The sequence below is a fragment of the Aulonocara sp. 'chitande type north' Nkhata Bay genome, linkage group LG8 (assembly GCF_057382095.1).
Source record: "Aulonocara sp. 'chitande type north' Nkhata Bay isolate Kocher_YH1m ecotype deep benthic linkage group LG8, A_spYH_male_GT1.1, whole genome shotgun sequence".
In the NCBI taxonomy this organism is placed as follows: Eukaryota; Metazoa; Chordata; class Actinopteri; order Cichliformes; family Cichlidae; genus Aulonocara; species Aulonocara sp. 'chitande type north' Nkhata Bay.
In genome coordinates, this window is record NC_141351.1 from 13,842,453 (window position 1) to 13,859,207 (window position 16,755).

The 16,755-nt window shown below is 41.1% G+C and overlaps 2 protein-coding genes across 6 annotated transcripts in view; one reads left to right on the forward strand and one right to left on the reverse strand.

Annotated features, from left to right (window-relative positions):
- Nucleotides 1-966, forward strand: part of afap1l2 (actin filament associated protein 1-like 2) — a 45,532-nt gene extending 44,566 nt beyond the window's left edge. The window contains exons 19-20 of one of the 4 annotated variants that reach the window (XM_086303667.1): nucleotides 86-289; nucleotides 385-966. In XM_086303667.1, the coding sequence (XP_086159793.1) occupies nucleotides 86-289; nucleotides 385-411 (231 nt within the window). In that variant the 3' untranslated portion in view covers nucleotides 412-966. The remainder of the gene's footprint in view (nucleotides 1-85; nucleotides 290-384) is intronic. The other 3 variants (XM_086303668.1, XM_086303669.1, XM_086303670.1) reach the window with 3 other exon arrangements.
- On the reverse strand, nucleotides 130-16,655 carry vwa2 (von Willebrand factor A domain containing 2). Of its 2 annotated transcripts, none has more exons than XM_086303671.1 (14): nucleotides 16,400-16,655; nucleotides 12,267-12,328; nucleotides 9,499-9,573; nucleotides 7,130-7,263; nucleotides 6,945-7,054; nucleotides 5,259-5,456; nucleotides 5,028-5,161; nucleotides 4,733-4,862; nucleotides 3,834-3,889; nucleotides 3,643-3,750; nucleotides 2,968-3,549; nucleotides 2,288-2,839; nucleotides 1,962-2,084; nucleotides 130-1,729 (listed from the first exon to the last, which is right to left on the reverse strand). In XM_086303671.1, exons 2-14 carry the CDS (start codon nucleotides 12,316-12,318, stop codon nucleotides 1,599-1,601), a joined length of 2,385 nt encoding a protein of 794 aa, XP_086159797.1. In that variant the 5' UTR covers nucleotides 12,319-12,328; nucleotides 16,400-16,655; the 3' UTR covers nucleotides 130-1,598. The 2 variants fall into 2 exon arrangements, with proteins under 2 accessions (XP_086159797.1, XP_086159798.1); XM_086303672.1 differs by having other exon boundaries at nucleotides 16,350-16,655.
- Nucleotides 16,656-16,755: the final 100 nt, after the last annotated feature.

Sequence of the window (16,755 nt, forward strand, 5' to 3'; positions counted from 1 at the left end):
TGCTAAATGTTTTCTGTGTTTTTCAAATCAGTGCGTGATGCTTGAAATGTGAACCTTAACCATCTCGCTGCCGTTTTACCCTCAGCCTAAAGCATCAACGATAGGCTCTCCCCAGGTATCGTCATCGTCGTCGTCGTCGTCGTCGTTATTGTCACCATCATCTTCTTCCCAACCCTCCAGCAGCAACGTTAACGCAGATTCAGTTTCCCCGGTCAATTCTGTGTCTGCTCTTAAAGGCAGACCCACCTCCATGATGACCACAAAAGGCAACGTCCTACAGAAAGCTAAGGTGAGATTCTTATTTACACAGAAAGCATCAATGTCAGTATCCTATCTTGAAAGAAATATTATAATTGGTAGGTCTATTTCTTTTTATATTCATAGGAATGGGAAAAGAAATCAACAACCTAAGGAAATCTTCATTGACCTTTGAAATTCAGAAGTTTATGTTGGTCTAGTCGCCCGTCACCACATTCTGACCCACCGAATGAGCAGACATTTTAATCAAGAACCTCCCTTCCCTTGGCCCTTCAACCAAACCATCACTTTGTCAAGACTATAATGAGCCACAGAGGCACACTTCGTGTTCTTGGATACCACTGGATTTAATCTTAAATTCAATGACTTTTTAAAGTTTGTTTCTATTTGCAAAGGGAGGAAAGTGATGAAGTAGCATTTTGGCCAGTGTAAGAAATGCATTAATGCTACGTTTAAACTTTGAAACGTTGAAATTAAAAACCACTGAAGAACGAGACAGAGGCCCCCTTACTAAATCAGCCGCTCTGTACACAGATTGTAGCTTGGTTCATATATGCTGGTAGCCAAGATGTAAATATATTTACACCATTATTCAGCCTTTGGGCTTGTATTGCTAGCTAAAAATGCACTTTTTATTCAAATAAAAATATACTGACAAAAATATGGGTTGATTTTTTTTTTTTTTTTTTTTTTTTTTTGTAAATGTATCATTTTGCTATAACAAGAATAAAGTCTTTACTTTTGTAAGGGGAAACATTTTTGTTTCCTTCCTTTAGTTTCAGATTCCTTCCCATCAATTCATTCAAAATGTACCTGCCATCTTCTCTTGAAATCCTCAATTATTTCACCCCTCACTGGAGTATAACTACCTTTTGTACATTTAGATTTAACAATATGAATGTACTTTTTTTTCCAAATGAACCTTGACCAGCTTAGTGGATTTGCGTGTAAAAATATGGAGCGTAATATTAAAAATGGAAACGGAGGGAGTGGGAGGACCTTCTTTTTGGTTATGTAAAGAAATAAAGTTGTGTCTATTATGCATTAAAAACATTAGCATCCTGACACTGATTAATAATATAAAAGCTTAAATCCTTTAAATACAAGAGAACCGTGTTGAGACATTTGCACAACAGTGAGCACAGTGACAACAATAATAACATACAAATGGATTCAGCAGTACAGACACTTGCTGACACTGTGTGAAACTGTAAACACTGAAGCAAAAAAACAAAGCAACATTAGATTTCCCTTTGCTCCATCGTCTACCTGCAAGCATCCTCGGTTCTTAAGTGTTCATATGCTCAGTGTATACTTTGTGTTTATAAGTGCAGGGCATGTCAGGGAGTATGTCTCCGACGGTGTAGTTTGTAGCGATGCAGAAGCTCCTGGTGGTTCTTCCTCTGTCTGCTCTTCCTCCTCAGACCAGCAGGTCTTGGAAGATCCCCTCTGGATGAAGACCTGCTGCTTCCTACAAACAAACCACACAACAAGTCATGACTTGTAACCAATTCTGTCCATTTACATTTACAGTTTAATTTATGAGCTTTTAATATGGGATCAAATGCTATATCAGGATATGTATATCTAAATCAGTTTGTCTTTGTTTTTGCACTTAAGTTTTGTAGAAGGATCACTGACGAAGCTATGAAAAGTAGAAATTAAGGATATAAGGAAAGAAAACTTTCATGAATGTCACTGACTTCTTTCGCAGTGCGGCCCCTCATAGCCTTGGCACTGACAGCGAAAGCTCCCTTCTGACAAGATGCAGACCCCATTATTCATACATGGGTTAGGCTTGCACAGGTTTACAGGTTTCTTCACCTCTGAAAGGAAGGAATCAACACAAAGCAGCCAATTATTTTTCATGTTAAGTTTAAAATAAACTATCTTACATCTCTGAAAAGGCTAAGTGAAGGGAAAAGAAGAAAAACTGTGTTTGCAGATCAGTTTCACACAGTTCTTTATCAACAGAAAAGGAAAATAGTTTAGGAGGTTTGGTAAAAGACAAGTTCCCCTGCATCGTTACCTGAACACAGCATCTGCACCAGGACATCCTCAAAGTACTTGAGATCCTCGTAGGACGGCACTGAGATCATGTGCTCCTCTGCACCGGCAATCTGCATCAGCCTCTCCCTCTGGACATCGCCGATACCAACCACAAGCACTGAGACTCCATTTTCTCTTATCTTTTGAGCTGGTACGACAGCATCATCCCCACCGGTGCCGTCCGTCACCACTACTACAGCCTTGTTCACTCCCGGTCGTGCGCCATTAGCTATGGTGAGAACATTAGAGTGGATGTGCAGCAACGCCCCACCCGTCGAAGCCACTCCACCCACGTACTTGGCGTCACCTACAGCCTGAATGATGGAAGAACCAGTCTCATACGTGTCCAGCTTGAAAACAGTGGTGGCTCTCCTACTGTACGCCACAAGGGCCACTTGAGCCACGTCACGGTTGATGTCGAACTGGACGGTGACGCTGCGCACAAAGTTCTGCAGGGTGGCAAAGTTATCACGGCCCACACCACCTGAAGCATCCAGGGCAAACACCAGATCTACAGCTTGACCCAGACAACCTGGAAAAGAAAAGGAAACAAAAAAAGAATATGGATAGCTAATTTGATTTTTTTTGTGTGCAATAGTATCTGACCTAATAGTGGCATTAATGTTCCAACATATTCAGCACATCTATCAGATCAAGCACCTTGCGTATCCACGCTGCAGATCTTGGCCCTCAGCTCGGGGATCTTGGAAGCGAGCCTATCAGGTGATGAGTAGGTGAGGGTCCTCTGCAGATTTCCTGTGATGTTATTCAGCTGCTCCTTTAAGCTGTCAGGTCCCACTCCTATCAGGAAGATCTCTCTGTCTCGTGCATATTTGGACGGCTCAACCACCTCATCTGCGGCAGGAGTGGCGGTGAGCAGCACCACCACACGGGGAAGGTCGTCCGCGACATCGGCAAAGACCGGCGCGCTCATAAAGCCATGGCGGGTAACATAGCGGAGGGCCTGGCCCGTGTTTGTTTCACCACCAATTAGCTGAAGTGAGTACACAGCATTAAGAAGACTCCTCAGGTCTCCTTTGAACTTGCCAACCTGGGCCTCGACTCGTGGTTCCCCGCCAAACACCGCCAGGCCGACCTTGCTGGGACTGTTAGAGCCAATCACAGTCTGCAGGAAGCGCTTTAAGAAGGACTTCAGGCGGAGAAAGCCTTCCATGGTGAGTGTGGCAGAGCCCTCAAGCAGGAAGAGCAGGTCTACAGAGCAGTCCAGCAATAATGCAGGAGCTAAGAAGAAATGGATGGTTTGGTTAATTTGCTCTCTACGTTCAAGATCCGACATAGCCTTAGCATGTAGTCAGCAGCTTTGAGTGTACTGACCACAGTGTGGGTCTCCTCCGTAGCCAGGAGGACACACGCAGTGGTAGCCCTCTGAACCTTCTGATACACATGTTCCACCATTCAGGCATGGCTGAGAATCACAGGGATCTACAGTGGAGAGAGAGATGAAGAGCGTGAGCTGCAGTTACCGCATCTCAGAGAAGTAAAAAGCGGCAAGACGAGGTTGTTACCCGGACAAATTGTTCTATGGCAGACTGTCTGGTGTCTCGTATAAACCTTGTTGTACCTGTAGAACACAAAATTCAAAATATTTTGTTAGCATTTAAAACAGTTGCTTCTAGATGGTGTGATGTGGGTAAGTTACTGACCCCCATAAGCCATTCTCTGATTTTCCCTATTAGGTAACAGAAACATATTACCTGAGCCCCAGCCATCAATTGATTCATATAATAAGTGGCCAGAGGCATTTTAGATCTCAGTTGGATTTGCCAGTCATGCGAATTGCTAGCACTCATCTAGACAGTTTCAGGTACTAGAAACAGCACACACCTTATTTCTTTTCTCTGCTTTTCCCTGAGTGTAATGGTCTACTTCCACTTGCCTCGGGCCATTTTGCTGTGGTAAAGTTGCAATGTTGTGTGAAATTAATTTTGTCAAAGGCCATTTTAATTTTGCCTGGGAGGGTCTGAAAGAATTACACTGCTGTAGCTTGTTTTGTATTAACACCCTCACACTGACACAGCACATTAACACATGGGAGTTACCCTGTTCCACTGCTGTCTTGTGGCTCATTGAGCAATGAGGGGGAAAAAACACTGTTACACACTTAGATCCAATGCAACGTCCAAAACAGATCATATTAGGAAACTATACAGTGCTGTGCTAAAGTCCTGAGCCACCCCATGATCGTGTTGTCTCTACACAGACAACTTAGCATGCTGTACAGTTTCAGGTTAAAGAACTGTTAAAGAATTTAAGAAATCTGGATAAATAGGAGGACAAAAGAAGTAGTGACACATCTAAAAAAAAAAAAAACAACTATCTACAGCAGATGAGCCGTGTCAAGACTTTTGCACAGTACTGTATACTGCAGCTACGACATTTGAAAGTAAAACCTTTAAACACTTGCCTGTAGTAGGGACAGAGAGATGTGTATGGGGAATAGCCTTTGGAACCTTTCCAACACATGTAGTTCCCCTGCAGCTCTTTAACTGTCTCCAGTGTCTTCCTCTCACAGGGAAATGTCTCCATCCGACAGCCTGGAGAACAGGGTTGAGACAGGGGTTAGGAGGAGACTGGACACTGAGCAATGAGGGACTAGAAAAAAGGGGGTAGTGCAGCACAAAACAAGGATGTTAGAGAAAAGGATTCCCATTCACTTCTTTAACAAACAAGCACGAATAGTTGTCAGTGGAAAGTCCAACCTGCGGGTGTGGCGTTGCAGAAAGAAAACGTGCTCAGTGTTGTGTACAGGCCATTGACACCATCATGGAAATGCTCGGCGAGGAAAACGTGGCTCTCTGTTGGCTCACTGGCTAAAGCGTGAAGCTCCTCCCATCTGAAAACATATAGAGATGGCTTAGTATATAAAGAAATGTACACATACTTTAATGAATTATTATAGGGAAAGTTTATTGTGGAGCTGTCAAACATACTTGGGGTAGCGCAAGCCCACAGCAAACACAACCACGCCTGTGTCTTTGAGCTGAGCAGCTGCCAGCACCGAGTTGCCCTGAGATCTCCCATCTGACATCAGGATGACGATGCGAGGCACACTGGAAGAGTTACGGCCGCCTGGGAAACCCTTCCTGAGGATGTACTTCAGAGCCAGGCCTGTCTGGGTGCTGCCTCCCCTGTGGGTAGAGAATTCGGAAAAGCGAAATAGCAGGATTTCTGTGTTTTTGTTTGAAAAATACTGAGGAGTTAGAGCGCATGTACTGTACTACAGCAGATGTCAGCAAGGTCAATAAACTGCTGCATATCACAGCCAAAGTAAACTAAAGATTACATTTGGATGGATTTCTCTTTAAGTTCTTGGACTCTAAATGTATGTTGGCTGCGTTTCATCACCCCAGGCCTCGTGACACACATTTAAATCATTTTCGGTTTTGTTTTTGTTTAACATAAATGTCCATCCTTTCATTTTCAAAGTGTAGACACTGAGAAAAAGATCCTTTCCAGGTGACAGAGGACAGATGTGGTGAAACAAACGCTACAAGTGTCTTCCTCGCCAATCTAACCTCCTTAGAACAGATCTGTGTGAGCATATGCTCCACAAATATCTTCAAAATATTGAGACTAAGAAACTTGCGCTTCTTTGAACTACAATAATCTCAAACAACAATGTGAACAAAAACACATCTGCATTTAAAGCAGCTTTCAGTTGCTCCCTTGTCATCAAGCGTCACCAGCTAGGTCTGCACATTTGTACCCACTTCAAACCAGCTGGTGGGTCAAACTGTTACTTCCACATTGTGAACAACACACACACACACACACGGTCAAATTACCATCCTCTTCCTCGGTTTATGCACTTATCCAATATCCAGTGACCACCTGTGGAGGGCCTCTAATCTGAAATTAATTTGTTTTCCTTTTCAGGGAGCATTTGGTGCTACTTAGCCACATGTGTGCATGTGTATGTGTTTTGCTGTCAGCATAGTTTAAGGGATTTATAAAATATAAGATGAGGACAAGAAAATGTTGCCAGTCTGGATATGTTCGACCTAATTCTATCACCTTTTTTATTCATTTACTCTTGGATTTGTTTTCTTAAACATGACAGTCTGGTTTTAAAAACATAGAAAAAGGCATGCCTCCAACAGGGACATACCATTTTGTTAGCACTAGGTCTTTTTTTCAGCTGTCAAAATAGATGAACTACTGAATCTTCTGTGGCAAATATAACACACGCATACAGTTTTGTAATCTCAGTCTGCACTAACAGCATCTTGCACTTCCAGGCCGGTTGATAACAATGTAAACGCTAGAAGAAAAAATAAAGAGGACGCCTGCCAATGTAGGCTCTCTGTTTTCCAAATCAAAGAAAGCTGTGAGCCACAAATGTTTTGACTCCATCCTTAGAAGTGTTGCTTGCTAATTAAAATCTTAAAATAATGTCGCCTGCTTCTCCAGTGAGCGCAGATGATTTAAAACAGTTAATTTCATAATGGATGTCAAAAAAACCCTGTTTAGACACATTTTCCACATTTCTTTAAAGCTTTCATTTATGTCCCGGATCCTTCATAGTTATAACTCATTAATATACAAAACCAAACTTAAGTTAAAGGCTTGAGTTCACATATTGAGCTACTCGTGCTCAGATGGCAGCAGAGACACACCTGTAAGAAATGCTCTTTATCTGCTTCTTCAGCTCCTGCTTGGTGGAGTATGAGTCCAGGGTAAACTCAAGCCGAGGAGTTGAGCCAAACTGAATTAAACCAACTCGCACCTGCACAGGGAGAAATTACAAGAGCACTGACTGACAGGATGCGAAGACGGCGAGAGACAAGAGATCAACCCAAACCTTATCTGCTCCGATGTCTAGTGCTTGACAGAGTTTGATCGCATAGTGTTTGGACCTCTCGAAGCTGCCTTTCCCAACGCTGTAGGAACCATCCATGAGGAAGAGGATATCCATGACTGCTGAGCACTGCATCACTTCCCATTAAAGCAAACACACACAGAATAATTCACACAGAGGGTACAGACGAAGATGGGTCAATAGGTCCAAACTCATTCACTAGCTTCCCCACATTCCTGTATTATATTGGTTTTCCTGGCTGGGTATCAAATGGACCGTTGCAGACAAAAATAGTATCTAGACATAATAAGAGAAAACAAACTCTGCATGTCAAAGCTCATTTTATTTTCTTATATTTTCCCTTTCACACATTAAACTACTACCAAGCGAAAAGCTTTCTCTCTCTTTCATGCACGTTTGTACTTGCTGGGTGCATCAGCTGATTATGAACAGAGCCATTAGGGGCACATTACACGTGCAGCGTGTGTCATCTGTCTGTCATTTGAGTCATCTGCTTATAGAAAAGTCACATACACCACTGACACAGACCACCAACTTCTAAGTATTTCTGTCTCACAACTTGTTATCCATTTCTGATTTAGGCTCTCTGGCTCATTTACTGTGTGCTGCTCAGCTGACTTACATCCAGTTACAGGCATGCAGGTTGACATCATGACCAAGCATGTCACAACAATTCCTAGCAACAACCCTCATGTGAAAAAAAACATTGATTCAGTAGATTGTAAAACTACCTTTAGCAGCAGTAACTTGAAGTAATTTTTTGTAAGAATTTATCTGTCTTTTACGTGATTGTGGAAGTATTTTGGCTCATTATTGTTAACAGCATTCCTCCGGTTCATTAAAATTTGCTTATTCACAGCTTGAGGGTTTGTCTGGGCCACTTAACTCATTCACTGCCATTGACGTCTATAGACGTCAATTGAAAAACTTACGTTGACTGCCATTGACGTCTATAGACGTCAATTACGTTTTTCAATGGGAGGGGCTAGAATACAACCTCGGGCAACTTGAAAAACTGAAGCCCACCAGCAGTAAAAGTAGACCTGCAAGGAGGTGCAGGGTTTGCGCACGTAAGGGATTGCGCAGTGAAACAAAAATGTGGTGCAAGTCTTGTTGTGTGCCCTTGCATCCCGGAAAGTGTTATAATGATTACCACACAAAAGTGAATTATTCATTGTGAATAAATGTTTCACTATGTACATTTTATTTTTTCATATATTTGTAAATAAATTGTTTTGATAAAACATAACCTTTCTCAGTGTTATTTCTGTTTTATAGAAGTGAAAAACTATTTTATATGTTAGAGGTGTCACAAAGCAAGAAATATTAGTGTCAAAGGCACTTTTCTGCTTGAAATGTATTTTTCACAAAAAGCTCGTTTTCTCCCTTTTTTTGGTCAAAACAGGCATTTTTGGTGGAACCCACCTCTCTTCTACAGCTGATTACTAAAGAATGGAAAATGGTAGAAACAAGCTTTTTTTTTGGATGAAAGAAGAGAGTCTGTTCTTCATTTTGGTAGGTTCAGCGTTTATATGATCATAACACACAGTTTTCTGTGGCTCTTCAAAAATGAGTAAAAATGCTCAAAAACCCTGGCAGTGGGGAGTTACCTGATTTGAAAATGGCTGGCAGTGAATGAGTTAAGTGTCTTGATTCTCTTGTTTTTAGCCATTCTGTTGTAGATTCTGCTGTTCTATTGATCTTTATCTTGCTGCATGACCCAATTTGGACCAAACATTACCTGTTGGACAGATGGCCTCACATTAGGCTGAATACTTTGAGTCACTGACTCATGGTTGAGTCGATGACTACAAGGTACCCTGGTCTTATGGCAGCAAAGCAATCCTAAATCATCACCCCTTCACCTCTGAGTTTGACATGTGGCAAGAGATGTTTGTGCATTGTGCATTATGACCAAACATCTCCACTTTGGTCTCATCTGTTTAGATGCAAACCTAAGCTGTGCTGTCATGTTCTTATTAGTGACAGGCACCTTTTATCTAGCAACCCTTCCAAAAAAAAACATACTTGTTGTGTCTTTTTGTAATTGTGATATCATGAACTTTAACATTTAACATGCTAACTGAAGCCTGTAGAATGTGAGATATAGTTCTCTGGTTTTATACAGTTTCTAAGAGGATTGCGCAGCCAGATCTTAGGTTGAATTTGCTGGGCATCAACACACACCTGAATGCTCCAAACCACAGAACTGCCAAAACTGCTGCTTTTACAGAGGTGACCCCTGATGATCAAAAAGTCAAGCGCCTGGCTGCTACTTACCTATGGAAGCAGTGCTTCATTTTTCACATGACTGTACATTTTATGTGTTAACCATTTTGTAAGGTACTCACTTTCTCCTGCAGAGTTGATTTTCACAATGTTCTCATGGCTGGTTTGAATCTCCTGCACAGAGGTGCCGTGCTGAACTAGCAGGCACCAACAACACAGAGAGCAGTCAGATATTTACTCAGTCTTTATTTATTCACCTACAGTCACTAGAGGTGGGAATCACCATACATCCCACGATACGATATTATCACAATACTTAACGCACGATACGATATTATTGCAATTTTTTAAAATATTTTGCGATATTCAGATTCTGTACATAAAGGTTTATCAATATTCATTTTATCTAATATCAAAGTCTCGCACTCAGTCTTTCTCTCATTTCAGTCAGTTTTATTGTTGACAAACTGAACAGTTTGTATTACAGTCTAGTCCAACTTAACTGAATGCAACCATCTGGTACAATTATAGCTATTCTGAACTATGCAATATGAAAACTATGCAGCCCATTCAGCAACTGAAGAATTTGAAAGTAAATTAAAACAAAATATAATTTTACATTAAATAAAAAAAGTTTTAAACTTAAAACTTAAACTAAATAAAACATGTCTTAAATTAAAATAAGTAAACTGTCATGTTTATTGCTGCCAAAAAACAGTTAAACACATTTGGACAGTGAAGGAATGTCAGGACTCTTGCTCAGAAAAAGGATCAACATGCTCTGAAGTCAGAGCACAAAAACCTTTTTTGTAACAAAATATCGATTTCTGCTGTCCCTGTATCGATACATTATTAGCAAACAAAATATCACGATATTACACAGTATCGATTTTTCCCCCACCCCTAACAGTCACAGTAAATTTACATATGAAGCACTAACCTATGAGAGAGAGGCCAAAATAACTTGGAATAAATTAGAAATAGGTGAAACGTGGCTTATCACACATTTAACTGATTTTCTAAATGTGTCTAGACTACTGTAATCTAAAAGAACATATTCAAGCTTAAAACATTTAGGGTCCGGATCTCCACAAGGTTTCAAACACTTATAAATTATCATTGCAATTTCAATTTGTTTATATCTTAGTTTTAGTTGGATCCTCACCAGCTCCCATTAAAAGTCACAATTTTTCATCAGTTTCAGATTCACAAAATACTTCATATAAAAAAACCATGCTCTGACCTGTAGACCATTACTCTTCATGTTAACTTTATTTATTATCATTGTTCAGACATCCTATAGAGCCGTGAGAAAAGAAAAATAACCAATAAATTGGATGCTTTCCCTAAAGCCAAAATAGACTCCCACATGAGCCCTATTCTAATGGATAATTGAGTATTTCAAGCTAATGTGAGCAGACAAGTGAAGAAAACCATTCTTTCGCTCCATTCAGTCAAAGGACGCTCTTCTATTCAGGCACACGTACGGCTCAGAGGAGAGCAAGGACATGTTTTCGTGTGAACATGGCTTTTTGTCCGACAGAGGCATTTGTTCGGCACAGAGAAGGGAGCACTTGAGTGATTTTACAAACGTGCGTTGCCACGCTGAACAGATTCCACACTCTGAATACCACAGTGCTTCTTTTCAGTTAGAAAGAAAGTGTGAGTTCGTCCTCCTGTAATGCTTCAGGCTGTCTGTGTCTTGCTGATTTAGTGCCTGCACATCAGCTAAAACAGGTGATAAAAAGTCAAACGAGCCGAACGATAAAGCGCAACCGAAAACATCAAAGAAAGGTTGCACGTACAAAAGTTTGATGGGATTATTTAGTGCCGATGGCATCCTGCTGATTTCTTTGCAGGCTGCCACGGATGATTAATGGTGAAATGCAACATGCATTTAGCAAAAGACATGTCAGTGGTTGTAAAAAAAATAAAGGGAAAGTATGCAACATATAAATAATAAAACCAATTCAATATTTTATTGTTAAATTTTGAGCACAACTAAAACTCTGAAGTGGCAATAATATCATTTTTTAAAGCTCATGACTTTATTTTTTTTTCTTCAACCATTCATTCATAGGAGTAAAGGCCTTCATCGGGTCATGAAACATTAAGCACAACACTAATAATTAAAGAAACCTACCACCTGCAAACCAGACCTCTGCTCTCCGACCTCTCCACAATCCTGACCCTTTCAGCTTCCTTGAATTCCAACAACGCCGCAGCCCCAAAGCACTCCTGACAGTGGACGTTTAGGTTCTTGGCAAGCGGCATTTTCACGGTCAGTGTGGGGCCCACAGTGCTCTGAACAAAACATCTATCTGTTCAGCCGAGCGACTCTAGCAGAATGACTGTATCTTTAATGTGTGTGAAAGACGATTTAGCAGAAAAATCAGGAACAAGATAATAAATGTAAACCCTGCAGCTGAAGGGTTGATGTCAATTGGCATCAATCCCACGAGATCAACACAATATCTCCCTGAAATCAGAAAAATAACAGGGATTAGCCTGCCCCTATCTGTGGAATTCAATTTGACAGGCTGGATTACATGGATATCTTGCACTGAAACATGTTATCTGTGTTGTCAGCAGGGCATAAACTTGGGCCTTAAATGTTCTCACAAGCACCAACACAATGAACATTTTCAACACTATATTTACAAGAACATTAAACTTTTCCTGAGCAAAAACAACCATAACCATCAGTACATACCTAATATTAGCATTTATTTCCAATGCTAACCCTGACACAGCGCTGTATCCACTGACTTTTATTTACAAAGCATCCATAATGCGCAAGCAGATATTCCAAAATAGTACTTAAAACACTCCTCCCACTAATGGCTCTGAGGCACAGAAGGCAAAACAGTAATAAAATCAATAAACCGACCTTGAAAAAGCAGCACAGTTAAGAGGGAGGAGAGGCAGATATGAAAGTTCATCCTGGGACGCCTGGAACGACAACAAAAGGGACACTTAGCCAGAATGCAAAGTAAAAGCACTAAAATGCACATATATCTGGGGGGGTTTTCTTGTTCACGAGTGAAAGTCTTTTGTTATTCTCAAGGTGAAAAAAACTTTAGCAATATAATCCATCAGACAGACAAAATGTCAGAGACACTGGCAAAGGAGCCAGAAATTGTGAGAAAGGTTTTTTTGTGAGCCGTTTTTGTGTTATACGGAAAACCACTTAAGCCTTGACACAATTCAGGAAATGTGCTATAGTGCTAGCCAAGGGACATGAGGACAAGTCTGTGTAACCCTACCAAGTAAAAATGAAAAAGTCATCAGCAACAGGGCACAACTACATTCGATCAGGGGGGCCAGGGGGTAAGTAACCCAAGACTGACTGCACTGTTACCATATTTTCATAGCTAAGTGTAGCTAAGTGGTTGAACTTTGGCCTTTCAAAGAGTGTCCATAGAGAAAAACCAGGGTGGTTGCAAAAACTTTTTAAAATATTTTCATACTATGCCTTAATAATTTTTCCTCAAACCTGATGCTGGGATCTACCTTTACTCTCATCAAGTTCACCATTCTCAGTGTGGGAATGACCCTAAACGTCCAGACATAATTTAGGAGAATTTAGAAGCTCTGTTTTGGTATTATTACCCTGGGAAAAGTGGCCTAACAGCATAATGTTGCCCTCAGGCAACAAACCACTAAATTCTATTTTGGTTATTAAATTAAAACAAAATCCAATACACTTCTTCAGATATTCGTCTACACGCCCAGAATTTTTTATTTAGTTATTTCAACTAATTCTACAGTGTAATAATCAAAAACACATGTGCCATTCTGAGAGACAGGACAAAACAACTGAGCATCGTTTAAAAGCTACAGGCTACCGGAATATTGTTGCTGACCATGTCCGTCCCCTTAAGACCACAGTCTCCCCATGTCGCAAAGCTCAGATCAAACTGGATCCTTGAATATAACAATACTCAGCATACATAACTGTACTCAACTGGCCTCCAGAGTCACCAGCTCTTAATTCAGAAAAGAACCTTTGGGATGTGGTGGAGCGAGAGATTGTTAAGGGGGATGCATATAATATCTGATTAACTCTGGGAGCTGATAAGCAGGGCTAAAATATCCTTCCTGTGGCTGAAAAGACTGTGTGTGGTCCAACAGGTATGCATATTATAGAGACTAATATTTCCCTAGAAAGTAACCTTATACGGGCATTCCTTTCTTATGGGGACAAAACACAACACTCCTTAAAGGCAGTGGCCTTTAAAGTAAAGACTGCTTTAAGATTAGCAGTTCTAATTAATGTTAGAGCACATTTAAACAACTCAGTGTAAGTTAATGTTATATCCAATTAAATCATGGTTATATAATTGTGTGTGGACTTGCTCCAACAAAAGCCCACTATGCCTGTGGGATCTGACATTTTTGTGGGGACCAAAATGCTGGATCCCAAAAGCTTACATAGCTGGCCGAAGGTTAATACTTGACTTTAGGTATTCAGTAATGACATCTATGGTTAGGGTAAGGGGGCGTGGCATGTATTATGTAAGTGACAGGTCCCCACAAAGATAGCCGTACTAAAATATGTGTATCTGTGTATAGGTAGACCAGAGAAACCCTCTGTACAGGTAAAGCCGCGTGTATTTCTGAGACAGGGATGTGATTGTGTGCAGGATGGAGCCCCTCTTTAAGAGGAGTCTGTGTGTCTGTGATACAGATCTGCAGAGCTGACATGGTGTGGCTGTCTGAGAAGGCACGTGCTGATAAACATCAAGAAAAAGCTATTGATGCTCATTTTGTGCACTCGCTGGTACGTCTTGCTGACAACAGATTTCATTACTTCCACGGGGGTGCAGCTTAGAGCGCCCATGCTTGCACAGGGAAGCAGCCGACCATGCCGGCATATAAAAGACACTTTTACAGTAAACGTGTGTAGTGCGCACACCTGTCTCAAAATTGGCTTCTTCTTCACAAGCATTCCTGCCCTCCCCGAGTCTGCGTGCCAGCGAACAGCTTCTCAGCTGTCTGCTCTGGAATAGTGGTTCCAGCTAAATGAGCAAAACTGCACAGATCAGCCTGTCAGGGGAGTGAAAAGCTAATTAAAGTGCTACACTCTCCTAACCTAATGTCTTTCATATTTCTTATGTGAATGGGATGATTAACCCATAAAATATTAGCGCTCAATTTCAGTGGTAAAATAATGGAGGAAGAGGAAGGGCCAAGTCAAGCTTTCCCACCAAACTGTATGCTTGGTGGTAAATTGCCTTCATGCTGTATAATTAGAAAGGAGCACCAGTTTTTGAACAAGCTTCATAGAAACGGCAGAGATCTTGTAACCTGTACTTGGGAGTGAGTGTGTTACTCTAAGAAACATCCTGACAGTGTAAATCATTTTAGGGTGACTCACCTGAAACAGCTGCTTTAAAAACAGCAGAGAGCAAATGTGAAAAACTGTGCAGCACGGCAGTGATTAAAAGCCACAAAATGCTTTGGTATGTACCCACTGTAGTGATGTGTTGCTCTAACAAGTCGGAAACCACACACAGACAGACAGAGGATGCAGTCTCTGATGGGATTTTGAGGCAGCTTATCATCAGTTCCCAGTTAATCAAGCTAAATAAGATTATTGTTTAGAATAATTTGCAGCAAATCCAGTTTGTGCAAATAAGAACTCATTTTATTTTATTTTTTATGTTGTGTGTCATTGAGTTTATTGATACACACTCTGACAAGCCAGATCATTAGGTACACACTTTGCCAGTTTCTGCCCCTAGATTACTTAATTCTTTGTGGCACAGATTCCAAGGTGCCACAAGCATTCCCTAAGAGATTTTGGCCCATACTGGCATTTTAGCACAGCTGCTGCAGATTTGTTGGATACATATCTCTCATTCCTCCACATCCCAAAAGGTGTTCTACTGGATAGAGATTTGGTGACTGTGAGAAACCAGTTTGAGTGATTTGAGCTTTGTCATCCTGCTGGAAGAAGCCATCAGAAGATGGGTACACTGGGGCCATAAAGCGATAGACATGGTCAACAACAGGTAGGTTACTGCATTTAAATGATGCTCAGTTTGTACTTAGGGGCCCAAAGTGTGTCAAGAAAATATCCCCAACATCATTACACCAACAGCAGTTTGAACATATAACACAAGGCAGGAAGGACCCATGCTTTCATATTGTTTAAATGCTGACCCTTCCAAATATCACAGCAAAAATTGAGACTTATCAGTCGAGATATTTCCCAATCTTCTGTTGTCCAATTGTGATGACCATGTGCAAATGTGTGATCTTCTGCTGCTGTTGCCCAAGAGATGCTCTTCGGCACACCTTGGTTTTAACAACTAGTTATTTACTGTAGTTTTCCTATCATTTTAAAGCAATTTATTGCACCCATCTCCTTCAAGATTTATTATCGTGCATACCTTTGCTATACCAAGTGGTTATCTGTTGCCTTTGTATCAGCTTGAAGCAGTAGAGCACCTTTGGGTTCACTCTGTAAACACTGCAGGGAAATGTCAGGTGATTTGGCTTCAGGAGGCTCCTTTGACCACTTCTACATGTCGAAATACTCTGAGCTGCTTCTGTGTGATTGGCTCATTAGATATTCGTGTTGGGGGGGGGATTAAGGTGCACCTTACAAATTTAGCGGGGAATATATTCAAATGCCTGGGATAAAACGTCGCTAAATTATTAGCATTATTTAACGGTAGCAGAGTTTACAGCGGTGGGTTAAATGTGTTTAATTTTCCCTCTGGCCTGAACCTCTAATCAAGTCTGTCCACACCTGGTCACTGTTCCGCGTATGGCAGGTTTAAAGTCAGGTACAAGGTCCTAGCATGCTAACATTACAGTCAAAAATGGAAAGGCAGGTTTCGTCAGTATGCATATCCAAAGTGGTATTCCTTAAACCTTTTAAGCAATCTCGTAAATTCCTTTAGGTTACATTAAAAAAAAAAATCATTGTACAGTAACTTGTTAACTCAAACAGCAAACTTACTAAACTGCTACAGAAAGTCAACCGTCACCAGCACATCCAAACCCACGCACCGATAAATCGTCTCCTCGCCGACCGCAGATTTTTCTCCTTTAAGCTGGAGCGCGTCTTCCGCAGACCGGTCCTCTCCGTCCTAACACCACCTTGTTTCCGCACTGATTTGATTTAATGAGGCGCTTTGCCTCCGACCAGAGAGGGAGCTGCGACCCCACCTACCCGACATGCCTATCCCTGAGGTACCTGCACAGATGAGTACTTCACATGACCTCCTCCCATCTCCAACAGGTACGAAAACGGAGTGGCTTAGATAGTTTTACATCCTGGTACCACTTAAGACACATGAAACTACAGAGGCATTAAAGTTAAACTTTTTCCCTTTGGTTTACTGTATAGAAAGCTTTAGTAATCC

Coding starts and splice junctions, on each gene's coding strand:
- vwa2 (XM_086303671.1), bottom strand. CDS start 12,318: ATGAACTTTCATATCTGCCTCTCCTCCCTCTTAACTGTGCTGCTTTTT. Junction 4,863..5,027: donor CTGCAACGCCACACCCGCAG/GTTGGACTTTCC, acceptor CCTGTTCTCCAG/GCTGTCGGATGGAGACATTT. Junction 3,890..4,732: donor TCTCTCTGTCCCTACTACAG/GCAAGTGTTTAA, acceptor TGTGTTCTACAG/GTACAACAAGGTTTATACGA.